Source organism: Stenella coeruleoalba, assembly GCF_951394435.1.
Source record: "Stenella coeruleoalba genome assembly, chromosome: 4".
Classification (NCBI taxonomy): domain Eukaryota; kingdom Metazoa; phylum Chordata; class Mammalia; order Artiodactyla; family Delphinidae; genus Stenella; species Stenella coeruleoalba.
In genome coordinates, this window is record NC_137149.1 from 133139949 (window position 1) to 133164817 (window position 24869).

At 42.3% G+C, this 24869-nt stretch overlaps 1 protein-coding gene across 3 annotated transcripts in view; it reads right to left on the reverse strand.

Annotated features, from left to right (window-relative positions):
• The window catches only part of METAP1 (methionyl aminopeptidase 1), a 64092-nt gene extending 39966 nt beyond the window's left edge, over window positions 1-24126 (reverse strand). For 2 of the 3 annotated variants that reach the window (XM_079920108.1, XM_079920107.1), the window contains exon 1: window positions 23830-24126. In XM_079920108.1, the coding sequence (XP_079776234.1) occupies window positions 23830-23943 (114 nt within the window). In that variant the 5' untranslated portion in view covers window positions 23944-24126. Of the gene's footprint in view, window positions 1-908; window positions 1376-23829 lie in introns of those variants that run through there. The other variant, XM_079920109.1, reaches the window with a different exon arrangement.
• Between the last annotated feature and the right edge of the window lie 743 nt (window positions 24127-24869).

Sequence of the window (24869 nt, forward strand, 5' to 3'; positions counted from 1 at the left end):
ACAAATGATAAAACTGAAGCACAGATGAACTAGATAATTTGTCTATCACATAACAGAACCGTACCTGGCAGAAGGAGGACGCAAAACCAGGATTACCTGACTACCGGTCATGCTTTCTCACTGTTTTACAGTGTGTGAATGGGCTGGGTGGGGTGGGGGGAGGGGTGTTTTGCGCATACTCAATTCAAAACACTGATTTAGCACCAAACCTGGAACTAGAAAACACAGGTGTGATTAAGCTATACCATGTGTTAGCTATACCATTATAAGCTCTAAAATTTTACCTTTAAATTTAGGAAATGATGATACTTACTACCAGTTTAATGGATCCTCAGTTGCTCCACCTATAAAGTGGGTTGATTTTCTCCAGGAGAAGATCACATAGCAGATTAAAGGAGATAATGCAACTAACATATATAAAAGTAGTTAAAGTGTCTAGCACATAGCAAGTATCAACGTATGACATCTTAGTGCTTATCACCATACCCAGCATTAAGCAGGTTTTCTCCACAACCGTTAGGGAAGAAACAAAGATAATGTGATCATATACACAAAAGCCTTCTAGGGGATTCCCTGGTGGTCCAGTGGTTAGGTCTCCACGCCCTTTCACTGCCAAGGGCCTGGGTTCAATCCCTGGTGAGGGAACTAAGATCCCACATGCTGCACAGTGCAGCCAATAAAAAAAAACCTTGTAGGGGCTTCCCTGGTGGCGCAGTGGTTGAGAGTCCGCCTGCCGATGCAGGGGACACGGGTTCGTGCCCCGGTCCGGGAAGATCCCACGTGCCGCGGAGCGGCTGGGCCCGTGAGCCGTGGCCACTAAGCCTGCGCGTCCGGAGCCGCTGCTCCGCAACGGGAGGGGCCGCGGCGGCAAGAGGCCCGCGTACGGCAAAAAAAAACACAAAAAAAACCTTGTAGATGTAGAAGGAAACGTGAACTGCTTTCATCACTTTCCAGGACAGACTACAAGCTGCCTGCTTCATAGCCATCCTCCCCTTTCCTCAACAGCCAAAGAATCCTGCTAGAGTGGAGTTGTGGGAACACTGCTAAAAACATTCCCAGCCTCCTTGAAGCTGCAGGTGGTCACGTGACCCAGTCTGGCCAGCCAAGTGTAAGCCCAGTTGTTGGGTGGGGCTTCTGCAAAGCTTCTGAGAAAAGAAACATCTATCTTTTACTCTTTGCCCTTTCCCCTCTTCAAACCCGGAGATGTTGCCTGAAGTGAAGGAGCAGTGCTGTGCCTGCAAAACGACAAGCACACCCCGAGAAGCCTGGGTCCCTAATGACTTTGTGGAGCTGCTGTTCCAAGTCCCAACACATCCACCTCCAGACTCCTCATCATAGTAGAAAAACAATAACAGAGACGTCAGTAAAAAAACTCCACAACTTTAGTTTTGGTGGATATACTGGTTAGAAATTGCATTGGATTATGAGGTACGAAAACTCAAAGAACACTGGGATAAACAATCACTCACCTGTTTAATAAAAGACAAAAAGGGGGCTGGAGGAGTGATGGGTGAAAGCAGCGATAATAAAATCCCTGGAACCTGTAAAATGTTACCTTATTCGGGAAAGGGGTTGCTGCATATGTGATTAAATTAAGGATTTTATGATAGGGAAATTATCCTGGATTATGCAGGTTGGCCCTAAATGCCATCATCACGAGTGTCCTTGTAAGAAGGAGGAAGAGGGGGGTTCACACACAGAAAAGGAAAACGTAATGTGCCTAGGAGGGCAGAGATCAGAGTGATGTGGTAGAGCCCCTGGAGGGAGCGCGGCCCTGCCAGCACCTTGATTTAGGTTCAATGAAACTGATTTTGGACTTCTGGCCTCCAGGACTAAGAGGATAAACGTCTGTTGTTTTTTTTTTTTTTTTTTTTTTTTTTTTTTTTTTTTTGCGGTACACGGGCCTCTCACTGTTGTGGCCTCTCCCATTGCGGGGCACAGGCTCCGGACGCGCAGGCTCAGCGGCCATGGCTCACGGGCCCAGCCGCTCTGCGGCACGTGGGATCTTCCCGGACCGGGGCACGAACCCGTGTCCCCTGCATCGGCAGGCGGACTCTCAACCACTGCGCCACCAGGGAAGCCCACGTCTGTTGTTTTAAGCCACTCAGTGTGGGGGATTTGTTACAGCGGCCACAGGAAACTAATACAGTGACTAACAAGACATCAGGGCACACACTGAAACAGGGTGAGGGACTAACTACAGTCTTTCTGAAGCTTTTTCCACTTACCTGTACTTATTTATGGACTCAACTCCCAATTATCCACGGTAATTTTTAAATGGGGCAAGCAAAGTCACACGACCTACTTTAAGAAACCTAACTTCAGTCAGCAATTTCAACCTCTTCTCTTCCTTCCCTCTCCAAACTATTCTTCCTCATAGACATGATTGGCAAAAGTGACAAGACAGACTGGAGCTTCTTGTTTTCCTTCTTCCAGTCTAGCCTACAGCAGAGATGTTTATGGTAGTAAGACTGTCAGCAAGGAAAAGGTCAGGGATGGAAGGAAAGGAGTGAAGGGAGAAGTTCAGGGTAGGTCCTAGGACCGCAGTCTGAGTCCACCAAGCCCAGAGGCAAAAATCCCACCATGGCAGCAGCATGGTAGGCATGCTACTGCCATCCTTCACTTCCAGGCCTTAACTCCAATGTTTCCTGAACACCAGGCCAACCATCTGCATACCAACTATGCTTGGTACAATTTTCAATTCATTTTCATTATGCCAGCTCAGAATAAAGCAACTGAATGTCTGCCCAATGAGAACTAAGTATGGCTAAAGTGGCTTACATGTCTCCTAGGTATTGATATAGCCAATAGTACAGCAATACTGTGAATAGTCTTCCCTGAAAAAACTCAAAGATTCCAGCTAAATAAACCCCTTTAAAGAATCTTAAGATATAACTGAATCAGGATCCAAAAAAAAAAAAAAAATCAATAGGTAATTTGAAAAGGAAAACACAGTTTGAAAACTAGAAGAAATTTACAATTTTCTAGAAGATTAAATTTGCCAAGCAGGCGATTTCCCACCCAAGAGCAACTCTACTCTGTCTTATATCTTATGTAAAATTGATAGAGATTTTTTAAATGCTACTATATTAATATATCCCAACACAAATAACCATTTTTAAAATGAATTTTATCTTCTACAGACAATGTACTAATTTTAAATGCTTGCTCAGGGCCATATATAATATTTTGAATGTCCAAATATTCAAATACAGATTAGAAAGTGAACATCTTTAATGTATAATGATACCATCTAGGCTTGAGTATACATTTCACTGTATCAATTCCTATAGTACAAGACTTAACATTTTCAGACCACTGAAGGCTTTGAGAGTCTTGGGAAAGCAATCATTCCCCTCCACAGAAAAAAAAATTATCCATGCACATATAAAATAGAGTGCCATGTGGTTGTAACGTGCACTCTGTACTTGTATGTATGAATGAGTGAATGAACAGACTTGTATGCCCATGTTTATATGAGCATAGGTGCTGGGCATTCAGCAGTGAACAATATAGGCCTATTCTAGACAAATATTACATGGCTAATCACACAATTTACTACATAGTTTAAGTCATAAGGGCTAAACAGAAAAAATACACAGTGCTATGAGAAGAAGTAGAAGACAAGAGCTAAAGACAGAGGCAGAGATAAGAGCCTGTTAAAAATTCTGGTCTATTGGGGCTTCCCTGGTGGCGCAGTGGTTGAGAGTCCACCTGCCGATGCAGGGGACATGGGTTCGTGCCCCGGTCCGGGAAGATCCCACATGCCACGGAGCGGCTGTGCCCGTGAGCCATGGCCGCTGAGCCTGCGCGTCCAGAGCGTGTGCTCCGCAACGGAAGAGGCCACAACAGTGAGAGGCCCGCGTACCGCAAAAAAAAAAAAAAAAAAAAAAATTCTGGTCTATTCTAATGACAACAGAAAAAGCCACTAAAGGGTTTTAAATGAAGGAACAACCTGATGACGACTTGAGTTTACAGCATCCCTGATCTCCATCCACACACCCCAAATTAAAACTTTAATACACAGAATGGTCCTGAAGAACTCCATAAAGCTGATTTTTAATACAGGCAGTCCTTGCTTTGCATAGTAGTAAACAATCATACAAGCTGTAACCGTAAAAAGCAATATTCAGGGCTTCCCTGGTGGCACAGTGGTTAAGAATCCGCCTGCCAATGCAGGGGACACAGGTTCGATCCCTGGTCCAGGAAGATCCCACATGCCACAGAGCAATTAAGCCCATGCACCACAACTACTGAGCCTGCAGTCTAGAGCCCACGAGCCACAACTACTGAGCCCACGTGCCACAACTACTGAAGCCTGCGTGCATAGAGTCCGTGCTCTGCAACAAGAGAAGCCACTGCAGTGAGAAGCCCGCGCACCGCAACAAAGAGTAGCCCCCACTCGCCGCAACTAGAGAAGCCTGTGCACGGCAACGAAGACCCAACACAGTCATGAATAAATAAATAAATAAACAAATAAATAAATGAACAAGATGTTTAAGAAAAATTCTCGTACTGTAGGTTATAAATATACAGGAAACTGAAAAAGTAAAACTAATATTTGTTTAGTATACTGTAATTTAAAACATTAGATATATTGAAAAATAGGGTATTTTATTTCTTTATTTTAAAACTTATCAAGACTAATTTGAACACGTGTGCCTTCTTCCCACTGTATAACTCAGTAAACAGAGTGAATATCTTTGTTATGCTTGGCAGATTGTCACACTCCTTTTTAGGTTTAAAACAGCTTCCAAATTTTATCCTTTGCACTCTCAATACCTCTGAGAGTTCTTTTAATGTAAAGTTTTTTGTTGGTGTCACTTCCCCTGAGACACCATCATTCTTTTCATCACAACCATTTTCCTCATTTATGTCAACAAGTCTGTCCGACTTCCTCTGGCTGCACATCTATAGAGTCTCTAGAAAGGTGGGCAATGTCAACACTCCCCTGGGTCAGCTGTTTCTTCCACAACTCCATTTATGTTCCATTTAGATTTCACTTCCAGCATTAACACTTAGCACTTCTTTGTTGCACTTCCATCTTTGTTAGCCAATTCCTTCTTTCAATGATCCATTTTTGTAAAATGTCACATAAGTTTAATCATTGGGAAACAAGAAAGCTAGGCAACTACAGGCTCTGCTGTCTGCAAGAGAACCGAGTGACAGATGCACAGGGACCAATTGCTGACAGGCTTTGAACGAAGTGGAGGGACTGGTCACTCACTGATCAAGATGCACAGCTGTGATTTACGCAGTGATCTGAGGACTGAAGAGCTAGCAATGAAGTCTTATGTACTTCATGTCATTACTCATGTTGTTCGGAGACTGGTTTTAACTACTCTATGGTAACTAGATTCATGCATATCAAAACTGCAAAATAAGATCTGCCTTTATATAGCTGGCAACCCAATACAACCTATTTATAAACTTTTCTAAATAGGTTATGTGAACAAAGTACTTTTGCCTCACCCAGCATCTTTTTTTGACCTCACAGAAGCTGACACATATTTCCTTAAATAAAATAACATCTCTATCCCAACTGATTCATTTAGAGAACACAGAAGTTTACACACCAATTTAACTCAAGAAAGGGAGGGGAAAGAACGAACCATCAGAGAGGAGAGATACAAGAAGCATTTAAAATGTTAAAGAAAATTAGTATTTTCACCTAATTTTTTTAACACTACCAAAAAATCCATTGCCTATTTACTACTAAGGATAATTCATAATTCATAAAGGGTTTATAGGTAGGGACAACTCAAAACTCACATGATTTTCTAAATTAAGTGTAGGGCAGCAGCTAAAATCATGGACTTTGAAGTCAGACAGACTTGTCCCATAGCTTGATCATTTATTAGCTGTAAGGGGAAAAAAAATCTTAATATCTCTGCGTTCCACTTTCCTCAACTGCAATGTAGGGAAAACTGTGTAAAAATGTGTGGCCAATAACAGTTTTATCAATTTTATTATTTTTTTAATAGATTTATTTATTTTTGGCTGCATTGGGTCTTCGTTGCTGTGCGTGGGGCTTTCTCTAGTTGCGGCAAGCAGGGGCTACTCTTCATTGCAGTGTGCGGGCTTCTCATTGCAGTGGCTTCTCTTGTTGTGGAGCACGGGCTCTCTACGTGCACGGGTTTCAGTAGTTGTGGCTCGCAGGCTCAGTAGCTGTGGCTCACGGGCTCTAGAGCGCAGGCTCAGTAGTTGTGGCACACGGGCTTAAATGCTCCGCGGCATGTGGGATCTTCCCGGACCAGGGATCAAACCCATGTTCGCTGCATTGGCAGGCAGATTCTTAACCACTGTGCCACCAGGGAAGTCCCTCAATCTTATTATTTTTAAAAGCAATTTAAACTTGAAATTTGAAAAGATGATGCACCTGTATATTTTTAACATGTCTGTGTCAACCCTGCCCTGAATTCTTAGCTTATGAAAACTTATGGCAGTTAGGCAGCTAGTGATGACTGTAACCTTTGTAGCTGACTAGCATCACTGTCCACGGAACCTGCGCATTGGGGAAGGGGATGCAAGAGTCGGGAAGAGGGACTTCCCTGATGGCACAGTGGTTAAGCATCTGCCTGCCAGTGCAGGGGACACGGGTTCGATCACTGGTCCAGGAAGATCCCACACATGCTTCAGAGTAACTAAGCCTGTGAGCCACAACTACTGAGTCCGCGTGCTGCAACGTCTGAAGTCCGGTCACCTAGAGCCCGTGTTCCGCAACAAAAGAAGCCACCGCAATGAGAAGCCCGCGCACCACAACGAAGAGTAGCCCCCTCTCGCCACAACTAGAGAAAGCCCACGCGCAGCAACGAAGACCCAAGGCAGCCAAAAATAAATAAAATTTTAAAAAGTCAGGAAGAACCTTAGGTTTGAACAGGCTCTCCAGCCAACACAGAGACCATCACAGAGAACAGCCTGCCAGCTCAAGGTGTGTGAGCACATCTTGTGACTAACCTTTGGCAGAATTCTAAGCTATTCAGACACAAAAGCAAACCTTAGGAAGCCAGGTTTTAGGGTTTTTTTTTTAATTTTTTAAATTAAAGAAACATTGAGCAGAGACATCAGTAGCTACTGTAAAGGAGACAAAAGTCAGAGGTTCACAGATTTAGTCCAACTACAAAACCCAAACAGAATGTATGGCACAGCTATTTAAGGAACCACTGAACTGGTGATGAGTCTACCATCCTCCCCCACCAAAATCACCAGGGACAACATGGAAGTGCCCACCGGGGCACAAACACAGAGCAGTCCAGAAGCCCTCTAATTCTGGCTCAAGGAACAGGAAAGGGAACGCCTAGTGCTCAGAATACAGTCCACCTTCTTTTCTCATTTCTCTCTTCTCACACCCCAAACCCCAAGTGATCCTGAGGCGACCCACAATGTGAGCTCATAGGAGTCAAAGTTCTGAGGAAGAGGCATCTCCTCTCTCATCAGTGAAGCTGTGGTCCGCGAGGGTGGGGCCAAACCCCATTACTTTCTTCTCTGTGTCCTCCTGTCATTTGGCCCAGACAAAGGCACCGTCATGAAGTATGCAGCAAAGCAGATAACTAAAACCCCAGCTTTCTGGCCAGAGGACCAAAAATGAGGATTCCCAAGGAACCGGAAAGTACCAGGAAGAAGCACCAGAAAGTGACCCCATAAAGTTGTTCATAATACAATACTGATGTGTGTGAGAACAGAATAGAGAGACCATCTTCCAGGTCTCAGGGACAGATCTGAATGGCACTGCTAGGTTTTGAAAACTGAACTGACACTGGACCCAAAGAAGGCATGTTAGAACTTGCAAGCTGAACCTAACCAGATTATTACCCAGCTAAAACTTAAAATATCAACATTCTTCACAAGATTTAAACAAGACTCAAGATCTCATAATATTCAAAATCCCTAGGATACAATCTAAAATTATTCAGCATATAAAGAACCTAGACAATTTCAATTTACAAGGGAAATGAGTCAACAGACACCGATGCTAAGATGACACCAATGTTGGCATTAACTGACAAACACTTTAAAGCAGCTATTATTAAAACATTCCAACAATCAATCAAAACACTCTTCAATCAATGGAAAAAAAAGAAAATCTTCGCAAAGAAGATGTAAAGAAAAACCAAACGAAAATTTTAAAATTGAAAAATACAATGCCAAACTAAAAAATTAATTGGATGTGCTCAATAGCATAATGAAGATGTCAAAGGAAAGATGCAGTGAACTAAAAGATTGAAAGAAATTATCCCATTTGAACACAGAAAAGATTTTTTTTAAAAAAATGAACAGAGCCTCAGGACCTATATGACATAACAAAGAAAATTACTAAGGGTAAAAAGTTAAATTACAGAATGTTTTTTTTTTAAAGGTCAATTAACTAAGATGATGTAACAGTCTAAACTGTATATATCAAACAACAGAGCTTCAAAATACATGAAGCAGAAAGTAACAGAAGTGCAAGAAGAAAAAGAAAAATCCACAATATAGTTGGAAACAAAAATCAACAACCATTCATGATAAAAACTCTCAGTAAACTAGAAGAGAATTTCCTCAACTTGATAATGATCATCTACAAAAAGTCTACAGATTATATCATAGTTAATGTGAAAGACACAGTGTTTTCTCCCTAAGATCAGAACCAGACAAGGATGTCTACTTTCAACATGCATATTTCAACATCATACTGGAAGTCTTACAATGCAACAAGGTAAGAAAACTATAAAAGGCATACAGACCGGAAAGGAAGAAATTAAACTGTCCCCATTCAAAGCTGACATAATTACCTATATAAAAATACCAAGGGAGGGCTTCCCTGGTGGCGCAGTGGTTGAGAGTCCGCCTGCCGAGGCAGGGGATGCAGGTTCGTGCCCAGGTCCGAGAAGATCCCACATACTGCGGAGCAGCTGGGCCCGTGAGCCATGGCCGCTGAGCCTGCGCGTCCGGAGCCTGTGCTCCGCAATGGGAGAGGCCACAGCAGTGGGAGACCCGAGTACCGCAAAAAAAAAAACCAAGGGAAAAAAATCTCCCAGAACTAAAATATCAGTTTAGCAAGGCCATAAATACAAGGTCAACGCACAAAAACCAACCATATTTCTATATACTGGCCATGTGTAATTGGGAATACACAAAGTAACACCATTTACAATCACTCCTCCCAATATTAAATAAATAGTATAAATATAACAAAAGACGTACAGGAGCTGTATGCTGAAAACTAAGAAACAATGATAAAAGAAATCAAGTAAGAATTAAATAAATAGACATCCTGTGCTCTTGAAGTAGAAGACTAAATACAGGAAAGATGTCAATTCTCCCCAAATTCATTTATAAGTTTTTGTTTGTTTGTTTTTGTTTTTTTGCAGTACGCGGGCCTCTCACTGTTGTGGCCTCTCCCGTTGCGGAGCAACAGGCTCCGGACGCGCAGGCTCAGCGGCCATGGCTCACAGGCCCAGCCGCTCCGCGGCATGTGGGATCTTCCCAGACCGGGGCACGAACCCGTGTCCCCTGCATCGGCAGGTGGACTCTCAACCACTGCGCCACCAGGGAAGCCCCATTTATAAGTTTTAAGCAATTCCAATCAAAATCCCAACAGGAGGGGACTTCCCTGGCGGTCCAGTGGTTAAGACTCCACACTCCCCATGCTGGGGGCTCGGGTTCAATCCCTGGTCAGGGAACAAGATCCCACATGCAGCAACTAAAAATCCCGCATGCCACAAGGAAGATCCTGCGTGCTGCAACTAAGACCCAGCATAGCCAAATAAATACGTAATAAATAAATAAATAAATCCCAACAGGATTTTTTTTTAACATAGAAAAGCATAATTCTAAAATTTATATGCAAAGGCAAATTAGAATAGCTAAAACAATTTTGAAAAAGAATAAAACTGGAGGTATCTTATACTTTTTCTTATAATAAGGACATAATTTTTTCTATTTCTACTCTTAAAATAATGTTATTAGGAACTGGTATTGAATCCTATCAAATTAATTTTGTATTCTGCTACTTTACCAAATTCATTGATTAGCTCTAGTAGTTTTCTGGTAGCATCTTTAGGATTCTCTATGTATAGTATCATGTCAGCTGCAAACAGTGACAGTTTTACTTCTTGTTTTCTGATTTGTATTCCTTTTATTTCTTTTTCTTCTCTGATTACTGTGGCTAAAACTTCCAAAACTATTTAGAATAATGGTGAGAGTGGGAAACCTTGTCTTGTTCCTGATTGTACAGGAAACGGTTTAAGTTTTTCACCATTGAAAATGATGTTGGCTGTGGGTTTTTCTTATATGGCCTTTATTATGTTGAGGTAGGTTTCCTCTATGCCCACTTTCTGGAGAGTTTTTATCATAAATGGGTGTTGAATTTTATCAAAAGCTTTTTCTGCATCTATTGAAATTATCATATGGTTTTTATCCTTCAATTTTTTAATATGGTTTTTCACATTGATTGATTTGGTATATTGAAGAATCCTTGCATTCCTGGGATAAACCCCACTTGATCATGGTGTATGATCCTTTTAATGTGTTGTTGGATTCTTTTTGCTAGTGTTTTGTTGAGGATTTCTGTATCTATATTCATCAGTGATATTGGCCTGTAGTTTTCATTTTTGTAACATCTTTGTCTGGTTTTGGTATCAGGGTGATGGTGGCCTTGTAGAATGACTTTGGGAGTGTTCCTCCCTCTGCTATATTTTGGAAGAGTTTGAGAAGGACAGGGGTTAGCTCTTCTCTAAATATTGATAGAATTCACTTGTGAAGCCATCCAGTCCTGGGCTTTTGTTTGTTGGAAGATTTTTAATCCAGTTTCAATTTCAGTGCTTGTAACTGGTCTGTTCACATTTTCTATTTCTTCCTGGTTCAGTGTTGGAAGGTTGTGCTTTTCTAAGAATTTGTCCATTTCTTCCAGGTTGTCCACTTTATTGGCATATAGTTCTTGTAGTACTCTCTCATGACCCTTTGTATTTCTGGAGCATCAGTTGTTACCTCTCCTTTTTCATTTCTAATTCTGTAGATTTGAGTCTTCTCCCTTTTTTTCTTGATGAGTCTAACGGTTTATCAATTTTGTTTAACTCACAAAGAACAAGCTTTTGGTTTTATTGATCTTTGCTATTGTTTCCTTCATTTCTTTTTCATTTATTTCTGATCTGATCTTTATGATTTCTTTCCTTCTGCCAACTTTGGGTTTTTCTTGTTCTTCTTTCTCTAATTGCTTCAGGTGTAAGGTTAGGTTGTTTATTTGAGATTTTTCTTTTTTCTTGAGGTGGGATTGTATTGCTATAACCTTCCATCTTAGAACTGCTTTTACTGCATGCCATAAGCTTTCGGTCGTTGTGTTTTCATTGTCATCTGTTTCTAGGTATTTTTTGATTTCCTCTTTGGTTTCTTCAGTGATCTCTTGGTTATTTAGTAGTGTATTGTTTAGCTTCCGTATGTTTGTATTTTTTACAGATTTTTTTTCCTGTAATTGATATCTAGTCTCATAACGTTGTGGTCAGAAAAGATACTTGATACGATTTCAATTTTCTTAAATTTACCAAGGCTGATTTGTGACCCAAGATATGATCTATCCTGGAGTATGTTCCATGTGTACTTGAGAAGAAAGTGTATTCTGTTGTTTTTGGATGGAATGTTCTGTAAATATCAATTAAGTCCATCTAGTCTAATGTTTCATTTAAAGCTGGTGTTCCACATTTATTTTCATTTTGGATGATCTCTGTCCATTGGTGAAAGTGGGGTGTTAAAGTCCCCTACTATTACTGTGTTCCTGTGAATGTCCCCTTTTATGGCTGTTAGTATTTGCGTTATGTATTGAGGTGCTCCTATGTTGGGGCATGAATATTTACAATTGTATTTTCTTCTTGGATCGATCCCTTGATCATTATGTAGTGTCCTCTGTCTCCTTTTTTTTTTTTAATTTATTTATTTTTATTTTTGGCTGTGTTGGGTCCCCATTGCTGCACGCGGGCTCTCCCTGGTTGCAGCGAGCAGGGGCAACTCTTCTTTGTGGTGCATGGGCTTCTCACTGCAGTGGCCTCTCCCGTTGTGGAGCACGGGCTCTAGGCGCCGCAGGCTCAGTAGTTGTGGCACACGGGCCCAGCCGCTCCGCGGCATGTGGGATCCTCCCAGGCCAGGGCTCGAACCCATGTCCCCTGCATTGGCAGGCGGATTCCCAACCACTGCACCACCAGGGAAGCCCCTCTGTCTCTTTTAATAGTCTTTATTTTAAAGTCTATTTTGTCTGATATGAGTATTGCTACTCAGCTTTTTTTTGATTTCCATTTGCATGGAATATCTTTTTCCATCCCCTCACTTTCAGTCTGTATGTGTCCCTAGGTCTGAAGTGGGTCTCTCGTAGACAGCATATATACGGGTCTTGTTTTTGTATCCATTCACTCAATCTGTGTCTTTTGGTTGGAGCTTTTAATCCATTCACATTTAAGGTAATTATCGATATGCGTGTTCCTATTACCATTTTCTTAATTGTTTTGGTTTTGGTTTTGTAGGCCTTTTCCTTCTCTTGTGTTTCCTCCCTAGAGAAGTTCCTTTAGCATTTGTTGTAAAGCTGGTTTGGTGGTGCTGAATTCTCTTAGCTTTTGCTCGTCTGAAAAGCTTTTGATTTCTCCGTCAAATCTGAGTGAGATCCTTGCTGGGTAGAGTAATTTTGGTTGTAGGATTTTCTCTTTCATCACTTTAAGTATATCTGCCACTCCCTTCTGGCCTACAGAGTTTCTGCTGAAAAATCAGCTGATAACCTTGTGGGGATTCCTTTGTATGTTGTTACTTTTCCCTGCTGCTTTTAATACTTTTTCTTTGAATTTAATTTTTGTTAGTTTGATTAATATGTGTCTTGATGTGTTTCTCCTATGGTTTATCCTGTATGGGACTCTATGTGCTTCCTGGACTTGGGTGACTATTTCCTTTCCCATGTTAGGGAAGTTTTCGACTATAATCTCTTCAAATATTTTCTCAGACCCTTTCTTTTTCTCTTCTTCTTCTGGGACCCCTATAATTTGAATGTTGGTGCATTTAGTGTTGTCCCAGAGGTCTCTGAGATTGTCTTCAATTTTTTTTCATTCTTTTTTCTTTATTCTGCTCCTCGGCAGTTATTTCCACCATTTTGTCTTCCAGCTCATTTATTCGTTCTTCTGCCTCGGTTATTCTGTTATTGATTCCTTCTACTGTATTTTTCATTTCAGTTATTGTTGTTCATCTCTGTTTGTTTGTTCTTTAGTTCTTCTAGGTCCTTGTTAAATGTTTCTTGTATTTTCTCCATTCTTTTTCCAAGATTTTGGATCATCTTTACTATCATTACTCTGAATTCTTTTTCAGGTAGACTATTTCCTCTTCATTTCTTTGGTCTGTTGGGTTTTTACCTTGCTCCATCACCTACTGCGTATTTCTCTGTCTTCTCATTTTTTTTAATTTACTGTGTTTGGGGTCTCCTTTTTGTAGGCTGCAGGTTCATAGTTCCTATTATTTCTGGTGTCTGCCCCCAGTGGGTGAAATTGGCTTCCTGGTTAGGGGGACTGGTGCCTGTGTTCTGGTAGATGGGGCTGGATTTTGTCCCTCTGGTGTGCAGGGACACATCAGGTGGTGTGTTTTGGGGTGTCTGTAAACTAAGTATGACTTTAGGCAGCCTCTCTACTAATGGGTGGGGTTGTGTTCCCGTCTTGCTAGTTGTTTGGCATGAGTCATCCAGCACTAGAGCTTGCTGGCTGTTGGGTGGAGGTGGGTTTTAGTGTTGAGACAGAGATCTTTGGGAGAGCTCTCGCTGATTAATACTACATGGAGCTGGGAGGCCTCTGGTCATCCAACATCCTGGACTCGGCTCTCCCACCTTGGAAGGTCAGGCCCGAAACCCAGCCTGAGCACCAAGACCCTGCCAGCCACACGGCTCGGAAGAAAAGGAGGAGAAAAAATAAATAAAAAAATAAAAAAACGAACAGGGCTTCCCTGGTGGCGCAGTGGTTAACAATCCACCTGACAATGCAGGGGACATGGGTTCGAGCCCTCGTCCAGGAAGCTACCACATGCCACGGAGCAACTAAGCCCATGCGCCACAACTACTGAGCCTGAGCTCTAGAGCCCGCGAGCCACAACTACTGAAGCCTGCGTGCCGAGAGCCCGTGCTCCACAACGAGAAGCCACCGCAGTGAGAAGCCACGCACCACAACGAAGAGTAGCCCCTGCTCACTGCAACTAAAGAAAGCCCATGCACAGCAATGAAGACCCAATGCAGCCAAAACTAACTAACTAAATAATTTATTAAAAAAAACAAAACTGAAAAGAGACTCAAAACAAATGGTAAAAGCAGAAAAAATCACACAAAGAAACATACACACACACACTCACAAAAAGAGGAGAAAGAAAAAAAAAAGGAAAAGAGCAACCAAACATATAAACAAATCCACCAATGATAACAAGCACTTAAAACTAAACTAAGATAAAACCAAAACCAAAAATAGACATAAAACCAGAAACAAATTAGACACAGAAAGCAAACCCCAAGTCTACAGCTGCTCCCCAAAGTCCACCGCCTTCTTTTGGGAGCATTCATTGTCTATTCAGGTATTCCACATACACAGGGTTTACCAAGCCAATTGCGGGCATTTAGTCCACTGCTCCTGAGGCTACACAGAGAAATTTCCCTTTCTATTCTTTGTTTGCACAGCTCCTGGGGTTCCGCTTTGGTTTTGGTCCCTGAGGGCGTGTTGGCCGCCCTCAGGCATCTGTTTCCTGCCCAGATAGGAGGGGGTTAAAGCAGTGGCTGATTAGAGCTCTCTTGCTCACTCAGGCCAAGGAGAGGGAGGGGTACGGCAGTCACAGATGGAATGCGGGGCATGTCTGTGGCAGCAAAGGCCAGAGTGACACTGCAACAGCCTGAGGTGCACCATGTGTTCTCCTGGGGAAGTTGTCCCTGGATCACGGGACCCTGGCAGTGGTGTGCTGCACAGGCTCCCAGGAGGGTGAGGGTAGTGACCTGCGCTTGCAAACAGGATACTTGGTGGCAGCAGTAGCGGTCCGTGCCCGCCTCTGGGGCCCAAGATGATAGCTGCAGCTCGTGCCCATCTCTGGAGCTCACTTAGGTGGTGCTCTGTCACCTGTGGGAACACAGAGCAGGAAGCCCCTCCCCTCGCGCACTCCAAGACAATGGTCTTTTGCCTCTTCGGCAGCTCCAGACTTTTTCCCAGACTCCCTCCCTGCTAGCTGTGGTGCACTAACCCCCTTCAGGCTGTGTTCATGCAGCCAACCCCAGTCCTCTCCCTGGGGTCTGACCACCGAAGCCTAAGCCTCAGCTCCCAGCCCCTCCCCCCATGTTGCACTCGTAGGTGCAACACAGGAGCACCTCAATATATAAAGCAAGTTTTAGAATACTTGCAGTGATTTCATTTATAAAAATCTCAAAAACACCAAAACTAAACAATGTATTATCTAAGGAATCAAACATGAAAAGCAAATGAATGATAAACACAAAATTCAGAATAGGGAGTTCCACTTGGGTGAGAGACACGTAAGAGCCTTCTGGTTTTACTTGCTTTACTAATAATGTTCTTTTTAATAACTTAGGTGGTTAAGTATAGAGGCATTTACTATATCACGTTTCTTTAGATCCTATGGATGACTTACTGTTAGTTTTTTATTCTATTCAACATCTAATAAAAACAAATGAGTAAAAAAAAAAAAAAGAAAACTTATAGATCCTGACTTTAAGGTACTTAAAAACCTCAATTCAAAAGCAACACTAAATCACATAACTGCATTTATATTTTTCTCCACATATTAGTAGTGAACAATGCAGAGTTATCAGTATTCAAATAGTTAAACCCATCACTAGCACCAATTAGTGAAACAATCAGTAAGAAAATTAATCCCCATTCAGAGGGAAAAAAAAAAAAAAGCCATGCCATGTCTAAAACCTAATGGTACTTACATTTACCTATTTTACTAAATGATTTGAGCTCATAGCTTGATCAATAAAGCAGGATAACCTTCAGAATCTGATGCAAAGGGCTGCCCTTTTTTACCTTTTATCAAGGCAGAACCAAAAAATACAAGTTCAAAATATGGAAAAGTCTCTGTTGCCTCCCACTATATGATGATAAGGAAACTGCTAAAGTCACAAAATTTCACTTATACCCAAACCACTCTTTAGAGGCCTGAGCCTATGACCCAGATAAATGTCACACTAGCCAACTCCAGCTGACAGGGATTTTAGGAATGCTTTCCAACAGACATGGCACAGCTCTGGTGTATCAGGAAGAAGTCCCCACTGAACTTAGCTATAAAACAGATAGGTTACTAGAGACAAAAACAGGAAAGAACTTTTTTTTTTTTTAATGGTAAGAAGACTTTAACATGAGATCTACCCTCTTAACAATTGTTAAGTGTCAATAATAATTTACATTGGGACTTCCCTGGCAGTCCAGTGGTTAAGGCTCCACACTTCCAATGCAGGGGGCACGTGTTCAATCCCTGGTCGGGGAACTAAGATCCCACATGCCGCAGGGCACAGCCAAAAAATTTATGTATATATAATTTACATTGTTGTGGGTACAATGGTAAAGAGCAGATCTCTAGATTTTATCCATCTTACTTGACTGAAATTTTATGCCTACTAATTAGTAACTCCCCATTTCCCCCTTCACCCAACCCCTGGCAACCACTCTTTGAGTGTCTGATTTTGACTATTTCAGGTACCTTTTGTAAGTGGAATCACACAGTATTTGTCTTTCTGTGACTGACTTATTTCATTCTGCACAATGTCCTCCAGATGCATCCATGCTGTGGCACATTGCAAAATTCCCTTCTTTGTTAAAATTGAATAGTATTCTGGGCTTCCCTGGTGGCGCAGTGGTTGAGAGTCCGCCTGCCCTGGTCCGGGAAGATCCCACATGCCACGGAGCGGCTAGGCCCGTGAGCCATGGCCGCTGAGCCTGCGCACCTGGAGCCTGTGATCCGCAACGGGAGAGGCCACAACAGTGAGAAGCCCGCGTAACGCAAAAAAAAAAAAAAAAAATTGAATAGTATTCTGTTATATATTTATACCACATTTTGTTTATTTGTTCATCCATCCATGGATATGTAGGTTGTTTCCACAATTTAGCTATTGTGAATGGTGCACAAAGGGAAAACTCATTTGCAATGAATAATTGAGGGGAATTTTCAGAGGGCCCCCTTTCCTAGGTTCAACTATAGCTGCTAAATACACACATTGCGAAAGGCAGGCCTAGCTTACAGGGTGTGTTGAATTGTTCTTTATTCAAAGCCAGATCCGAGATTGATATCAATCAAAGAAAAAAAAGATTTATAATTGTTGAGCTGCCCAAGCATGAATAAGCAAATGCTTCATGTTAAAACTGTGAGGTCAAGAGAGGTTCAGGATCAAGCAGAAAGGATAATTATATTTATATTTGGTTACATTAAAACTTTAATATGGAGAGAATCCCAATGGTTGCTCTATAGAGTATTCCTGCCTATATTACATCAACTAAATGGATTTGCTATTAATACCAAAGACAATTCCTCATTTATAGAGAAGGAGCTACCATGCTAAAGCTCCTCCCTCCTGTCTAGAGCTGGGTATGTGTTTAGCAATGGGCTTATGTGTCTGTCATCCCCACCAAATTATTAAGACCAAACTAAAAATGTTGTAAGTATGCCAAATCTGAAACAGACTCACCCCCCCCCAAAAAAAAAAGTGACTAAAACTTCTACCACAAGCTATATCAATAGTATAAGATCACATCTACTTCCAATAGCCCTTCAATCTCTAAAACAGTAACTCAGAGTTAAAGATTTGTTCAACTTTTTACTATCTACCAACCAAATGATGCTTGGTTTTCACAAGTTCTACTGGAATAAAAGTATAATTCATGACAAGCATTTATAATACAAACATGTCAATAAAAGGAGATCTCCATTCACCACCAGAAGTTTCTCAAACTAGTAACAATCCATTGACTACACTGTGAGAACTACTAGCAGCTTGGGGTGCTTCAATCCTTGGTTCCTGGGTTCCTGTACCAGTCCTACTATTATCCTATACTCCCGAGTAAATCAAAATGATTTAAATTTCACAAGAACATTTATTGAAGAGCAGTTAAACAGTAGCTAAAAAAATTGAAAAGAAAGTAAATTCAACCATAAGTGAGTAAATAAAGGACGGTACACCGATCACGTTGTATATTAGTCCAGCCACTACAAAGGATAATGTAAATGTAGCTATTACAGACATTCCCAATATATTAGTTAAGACGTAAAAGTAAGCAAATTCCCTAAGATTATGTATATTATGGTACCATTCTGACAAAAACACATACAAGTATATGCACATAAATGTATATAAGAATATATAAATGTGTTTGTAAGAATACTCATCAAAAAACTCACAGAAATAATCACTGGGTAACTTTTCACCTGCATTTTCTAATTTTTTCTACAGCAAAAGTTATTTTTGTTTAAAAAAAAAATCACAACCTCTCTAGACCTTCATCCTATTCATTTTTTAATAAGAAGCTAAGACAGTTGTACCCAAACACCAATCTTACAACAATATCTAGGCATAGTGTGAGGTAATGTGAGGAATTTAAAGAAAATCCCTAGAAATAAAAAGTATAATATGGTAATACCTCCAAGGAGGATGAAGATAAGTTCCAGAAACACTCCGCATTCTCAGGAACTTTGTTACCAAAGGAGAAAGCGTCTTAGAGGGCAGGTCTGCATTTCAAAGATGCTACATGTTGGAAGGTCAATTCCTTCCTCACTTTCCAACTCCAACATACAAGATGCCCACCCACTTACTTTCTTACTGAAGACCCAATCAGTCACCTTACATCACCACTGTTTCTTTGAAAGAACCTATTGCAAGAATTTGTTCAAAATGTTCATAACAAACGATGCTTCCCCATTTCATAGAATATGTTTATTTACTACTTATATTTTTATTTTTTTAAATACATCTTTATTGGAGTATAATTGCTTCACAATGCTGGGTTAGTTTCTGTTGTACAACAAAGTGAATCAGCCATATGCATACATATATCCCCATATCTCCTCCCTCTTGAGCCTCCCTCCCACACTCCCTATCCCACCGCTCTAGGTGGTCGCAAAGCAAAGAGCTGATCTCCCTGTCCTATGCTGCTGCTTCCCACTAGCTACCTATTTTACATTTGGTGGTGTATATATGTCAATGCTACTCTCACTTTCCCCCAGCTTCCCCCTCTCCCCACACCGTGTCAAGTCCGTTCTCTGTGTACGTCTTTATTCCTGCCCTGCCACTCGGTTCATCAGTACCATTTCTATCTTTTTTTAGATTCCATATATATGCATTAGCATACGGTATTTGTTTTTCTCTTTCTGACTTACTTCACTCTGTATGACAGTCTCTAGGTCCATCCACCTCACTACAAATAAATCAGTTCATTACTTTTTATGGCTGAGTAATATTCCATTGTATATATGTGCCACATCTTCTTTATCCATTCATCTGTCGATGGACACTTAGGTTGCTTCCATGTCCTCGCTATTGTAAATAGAGCTGCAATGAACATTTTGGTACATGTCTCTTTTTGAATTATGGTTTTTCTCAGGGTATATGCCCAGTAGTGGGATTGCTGGGTAATATGGCACTTCTGTTTTTGGTTTTTTAAGGAACCTCCATACTGTTCTCCATAGTGGTTGTATCAATTTACATTCCCACCAAGAGTGCAGCATTCCACTACACCCTTTCCAGGATTTATTGTTTCTAGATTTTTTGATAATGGCCATTCTGACCAGTGTGAGCTGATACCTCATTGTAGTTTTGATTTGCATTTCTCTAATAATTAGTGGTGTTGAGCATCTTTTCATGTGCCTCTTGGCCATCTGTATGTCTTCTTTGGTGAAATGTCTATTTAGGTCTTCTGCCCATTTTTTGATTGGGTTGTTTGTTTGTTTTTTATATATTGAGCTCCATGAGCAGTTTGTATATTTTGGAGATTAATCCTTTGTCTGATGTTTCATTTGCAAATATTTTCTCCCATTCTAAGGGTTGTCTTTTAGTCTTGTTTATGGTTTCCTTTGCTATGCAAAAGCTTTTAAGTTTAATTAGGGCCCATTTGTTTATTTTTGTTTTTATTTTCATTACTCTAGGAGTCCTTAAACATTTTTAAACCTTCCTTATATCTGACTGTAATAGTATTAGACATAAGGCTATGTGTGTAATAAAACTATTTACTGAACACTGTGTGAGGCACTTCGCATGCTCTTATTTACCTTCACCTTAGCTCCATAAAGAGGGTGTACCATTAGCCCTCTCATAAAATAGGAGATGACTTACCCAAGGACATGGTCTCAAAAATTTTAAACCCAGGTCAGACTCCAAACCCAGGCAGGCTCCTTCCACTTATACTATACTACCTTTTAAGTTCTTATGCCTTATGAAGCGCTGCAAATCACTCAGGTCCTTCTCAGCAGATCCTTCAACTAAGGACAAGATAGCATCTGCCCTGGGGTGTTCACTAAGGGCTTGATTGCTCTTTGCTTTTCCTTCTCAGGCCCAATGACCTTTCTTCCTTTATTTAATGAACTGAGTGCCTACTGTGTACAAGGCACTTAAAAGAAATACAAAAATGAGTACAGCACAGCCTCCATCCTCAAAAAACTCTTACAAACTGTTAGGGACTACAAGTAAACTACTAAACTACTATTAAAATTGGTCAACTACTATTGAATAAGATGGATACATCTATAAAGAAATACCACCAAACATCAGGAACTCCTGAAAAGCTCGATTTCAAGTAAAACGGGTTTTACTCATTAAAGGACCAAAACTTTTCTTAAAATTAAGCATCCTAAATAAAAATATTTCTATCTTCTTAAGCATAAACTCAGTATAACAATAAAAAGAGCTAACACTGATGAAATGCACTGCTATGCTAAGTGTTTTACATACACTTAGTATTTAGTATTTAGTACCAACCCTGATGTTGGTACTATTCATAGACCCATTTTAAAAGGCTATAACAAAAAACAAAGATTATCTACCTAAAGCACACAGCTAGTAAGTAATGGAGCTGTGATTCAAATGCAGTAGTCTACCTCTTTATTCTGCCTTTTGATACAATGACTCAAGCATTTATTGACCACCTATTGCATAGAGCATTGTGTTGAGAAATGAGGATAGGGAACTGAACAAGATAGCTTCTTCATGACTTCACCTTCTGATTAAAAGACAGATAAACAAGAACAAAAATGAAATAATTACAGATTGTATAAAATGTTATAAAGGGAATAAGGTGGTGTGACAGGGTAACCGGGAAAGGCTTACTTCTGTTACGGCTCTTGTAGTTTTGTTCGGTTTGTTCCCAAAGACAAGCTGGCCAGATAGCCAGGCTGGGGACCAGAAGGGCAAGGAGAAGAGAAAAGACAGACCACTGCTAGTGAAAATGATCAGAGAAGTGGCACGAAGCCCTAGTTTCATCACAAATGTGGAAACTGGCTTAGGAAAAGTTAATGATTGATCAAGGTCTCAAGCTGGGACTGAAAGAATAGCTGTGATTTCTGAAGACAGGTGCCCTGACTACGGGGCTAGAATCCTGCAAGCAATGGTAACTCTATTTGTTATAGGTGGCGGTAAGCATAGTCAGACTGTGCTATGCTAGGGGAGAAATAACTTCTGTACAAAAGGTTTTCTTCCTTTGATTTTTTTTTTGTGTGTGTGTGGGTGGGTGTGGGTGTTTATTTGCAAGGTGGGAAACTACAGCAGGGAAATGAACTAAGAGAAACTGGTGAGAAATTTTTAAAACTGACTAAAGGAGGTAGTAACAGAAATGAAGAAAGAGACAGCTTTGAGCACCATTCAGGATATATTTGACTACAGGTATAACAATGGGACTAGAAATATACCTGCAGAATCCAACATGAAATACCTACTGTACTGAATAAACCCTGCATGTTTTCACAAATGTGTTGGCATTTTTCCATAAACCCCAATGAGCCAATGTTCTTTCTACTGAATAAAACCATGCCTAAGAGAATATCACCCATCCCTGATGAATATGGCTTCATAGTATCTTTTTAAAATCCCAGCAGGTAAGTCTGTGTACATATTAATTCATTTAACATTACCAAATGCCAACTAAATTTAAGCACAACATAAACCACATTAGTCTACTCATGCGGTACACAATTTCCAAAGATAAACTACTGTTTTTTTGTTTTAAGTCCAGGTCCCACACAGGCCTCAACAAATTATAGAATTTGAAAATTATTTTAAAGAAACAAAAGGACTCAGACCACTTTTAGCATGTTGAGTAGTCCCAATGCTATTTTTAAAATGAGCAACACTTCTCCATGCGCAACTTTTTCCAAATGATACTAACAAGGTCAAGGATCATATCCTATCTGAAAACAACACCTGTACAACATAGCTAGGATCTCTTACAACCGCTTATCTACAAGTGCTGGACCTTAAGGATTTTATTTATACGTTAATTTTACATACATCTTTATGTTTACACAGTTTATATTTGAAATATTTATATTATTGCTCTTATATATTTGTTTTCCTTCTATTCGTTTATATTTTTACATATAACAGTGCTACAGTGTACTGACGACCTTTAAAAAGAACCTCCTTAGGTTTCACCAAGATTTCACATTCATTGGATAATTTGGGCCTCAGAACAACCTTGTGAAATATGCAAGTAAAAGTATCATCTTCCCCTCTGCACAGAGGTGCTCAGCAAGATTAAGTAACTTGACTAGTTCAAGATCTCACAGTCAACGGCAAGGCCAGGGCCCTGACCGTGCCTTCAGACTCTTTGTTCATGCTCTCCTCCTCGCGGGACACTACCGATTTAGTACCTGAATATTCACGTGCCTTTCTTCAACAAATCCGGACTGTAACTAAAAGCCGTACCAATGCCGCCGGGCCAATACTCCGGGCGTCTAAATGCAGCCGGAACACTAGTGCTCTTCAGTAAACATAAACACCAGCACACGTTGCAGTCCGGACCCCATTCAGTGCTGGCTTTGCTCCACCGCACAAAACTTGTATTTTAATACACTACGGCTTTAAAGCATAACTCTTAATGGAACTGTCTTTTTCACTCAGTGGTAAGTTCAGTAAATCAGGGGTGACTCATACTGTTAACTTATGGTTTTGTAAATTAATAATTTTGGATGCCAAAGGAAAAGAATGAATTACACAGATCCCTCTCCATCCCCAACCCCAAAGTTGCCGAAGTGTCAATGCGCAGCAGTAAAACCTACGGACAGAGGTGGGTGGGGCTGGTATACCTCCTCTCTGCGACCCCCACCGTCCCAGGTAACTCACTCTTCAAAGGCCAGCGGGTCTCTTCCGACCCCCAATCCCGTAGGGACCAGAGTGACTACCCGGCCCCGCGGCCCCCAGCGACCAAGATCAGAGCCCTGCCAGAGCTGCAGCTGTGACGACTCGCACAGCTGGGGCTGCCGCCTTCCCCCGGCGTCCCCACCTGTCCCGGGTAGCCCGCACACCTGGCAGCCCCAGCCCGGGCAGAGGATGCGCGGTGAGAACCGGCCCCTCAACGCGGGGCCCCAGCGCGGCCGAGCGACTCAGGGCAAGTCCGCTTCCGCCCCCAGCCCACATGGCCGCGGCCGCCCGCGCCAGTACCCAGCGTGCGCCCCGCGCGGCCAGGATCCGGTGGGGCCCCAGATCCCCCGGAGGAGAGAGGGGGCGGCGGCGCTTCAGACTGTGGGGAGGAGGAAGCGCGGCCGGCGCGACCGCGGGGGTAAGAGGAGGAGCATGTCCCGACCGGCGGCGAGGTCAGGCGGAGAGGGGAGGGGGGGCAGCGGCGGCGCCGCTGGGGAGCGGGAGTCTACCTGCGAGCAGAAGTACGAGCCCTGTATCCCCAGCTTGATGCAGGTGGGACACTGGAGCTTGGCCTCACTGCTGCAACCGTCCGTCTCGCACACACGCGTCTCCACGGCCGCCATGCTGGCTGGCTGATGGAGGAGCACCTCACCGAGGAAGAGGGGGAGGAGGGAAGGAGGAACTGCTGGGCAGAAGGAGGGCAGGGGTGGGGAGAGAGGCCGAGCCGGGGGAGGAGCTCGGCCCGCCAGGCCTGGGCGCGGGAGGAGGAAGAGCACCGGGCCTGCCCAGACCACGCTGCGCGCCCCGCCCCCGCCCCGCGCGCGCAGCTGGAGCCCCGCCCCGCGGCCTTAGCCCCGCCCCGGCCCGAGGCTCCAGCCTTTTCGCGGCCCGCGTGCACGTGGGGGCCGTAAGGGTACCTGGCAGGGCGTTCGGCCCCTCCGTGCTGTCCTGTTTGTAGCCGCGGCCAGCGCGACCTCCTGGCGCCCGGCGGAGAAGGCCCGGTGCGGCCAACTGGGAGAGGCCCTGTCAGTTCCTAGAGAGAGCTCCCCAGTCGTCCCTTACTGACTGGATCCCAGGGTCCTGAACGTCTCCCATACTCTCAGGAGGTTGGAAAGGGCGCTCCATTCCTCTGTGTTGGTCCACCCGGCAACTCCTTGGAAAAGGAAAGTAATTCCCTTTTTAAAGTTCTGTTTCTCGCGGATAGTGTCTGATCTGAGGCCTGAGGACCACCGCTCATTCACAAAACAAGGAGCCAGGGAACTGTCAATGGAGAGGTGGGCTGGGACTTGAGTCTGGCTTCCCTTGTGCCGGATTTTTTTTTCACACCACCGCCCCTCCATTCACAATGTACAGTGCTACTGATGGTAACGCAATTACTAGGTAGTCAATACAAACCGTAGTTTTTTGTATTATCCCAGTTGATAGTTTAAGAGGTAAATAGGGGAAAATTGTGTTGATCATGAAATGTCAGAGTTGATAGGAGCTTTAGAGTTCATCTAATACAAACCTCTTGCCTAAATCTCTTCAACTGCATCCCAGATCTGCCATT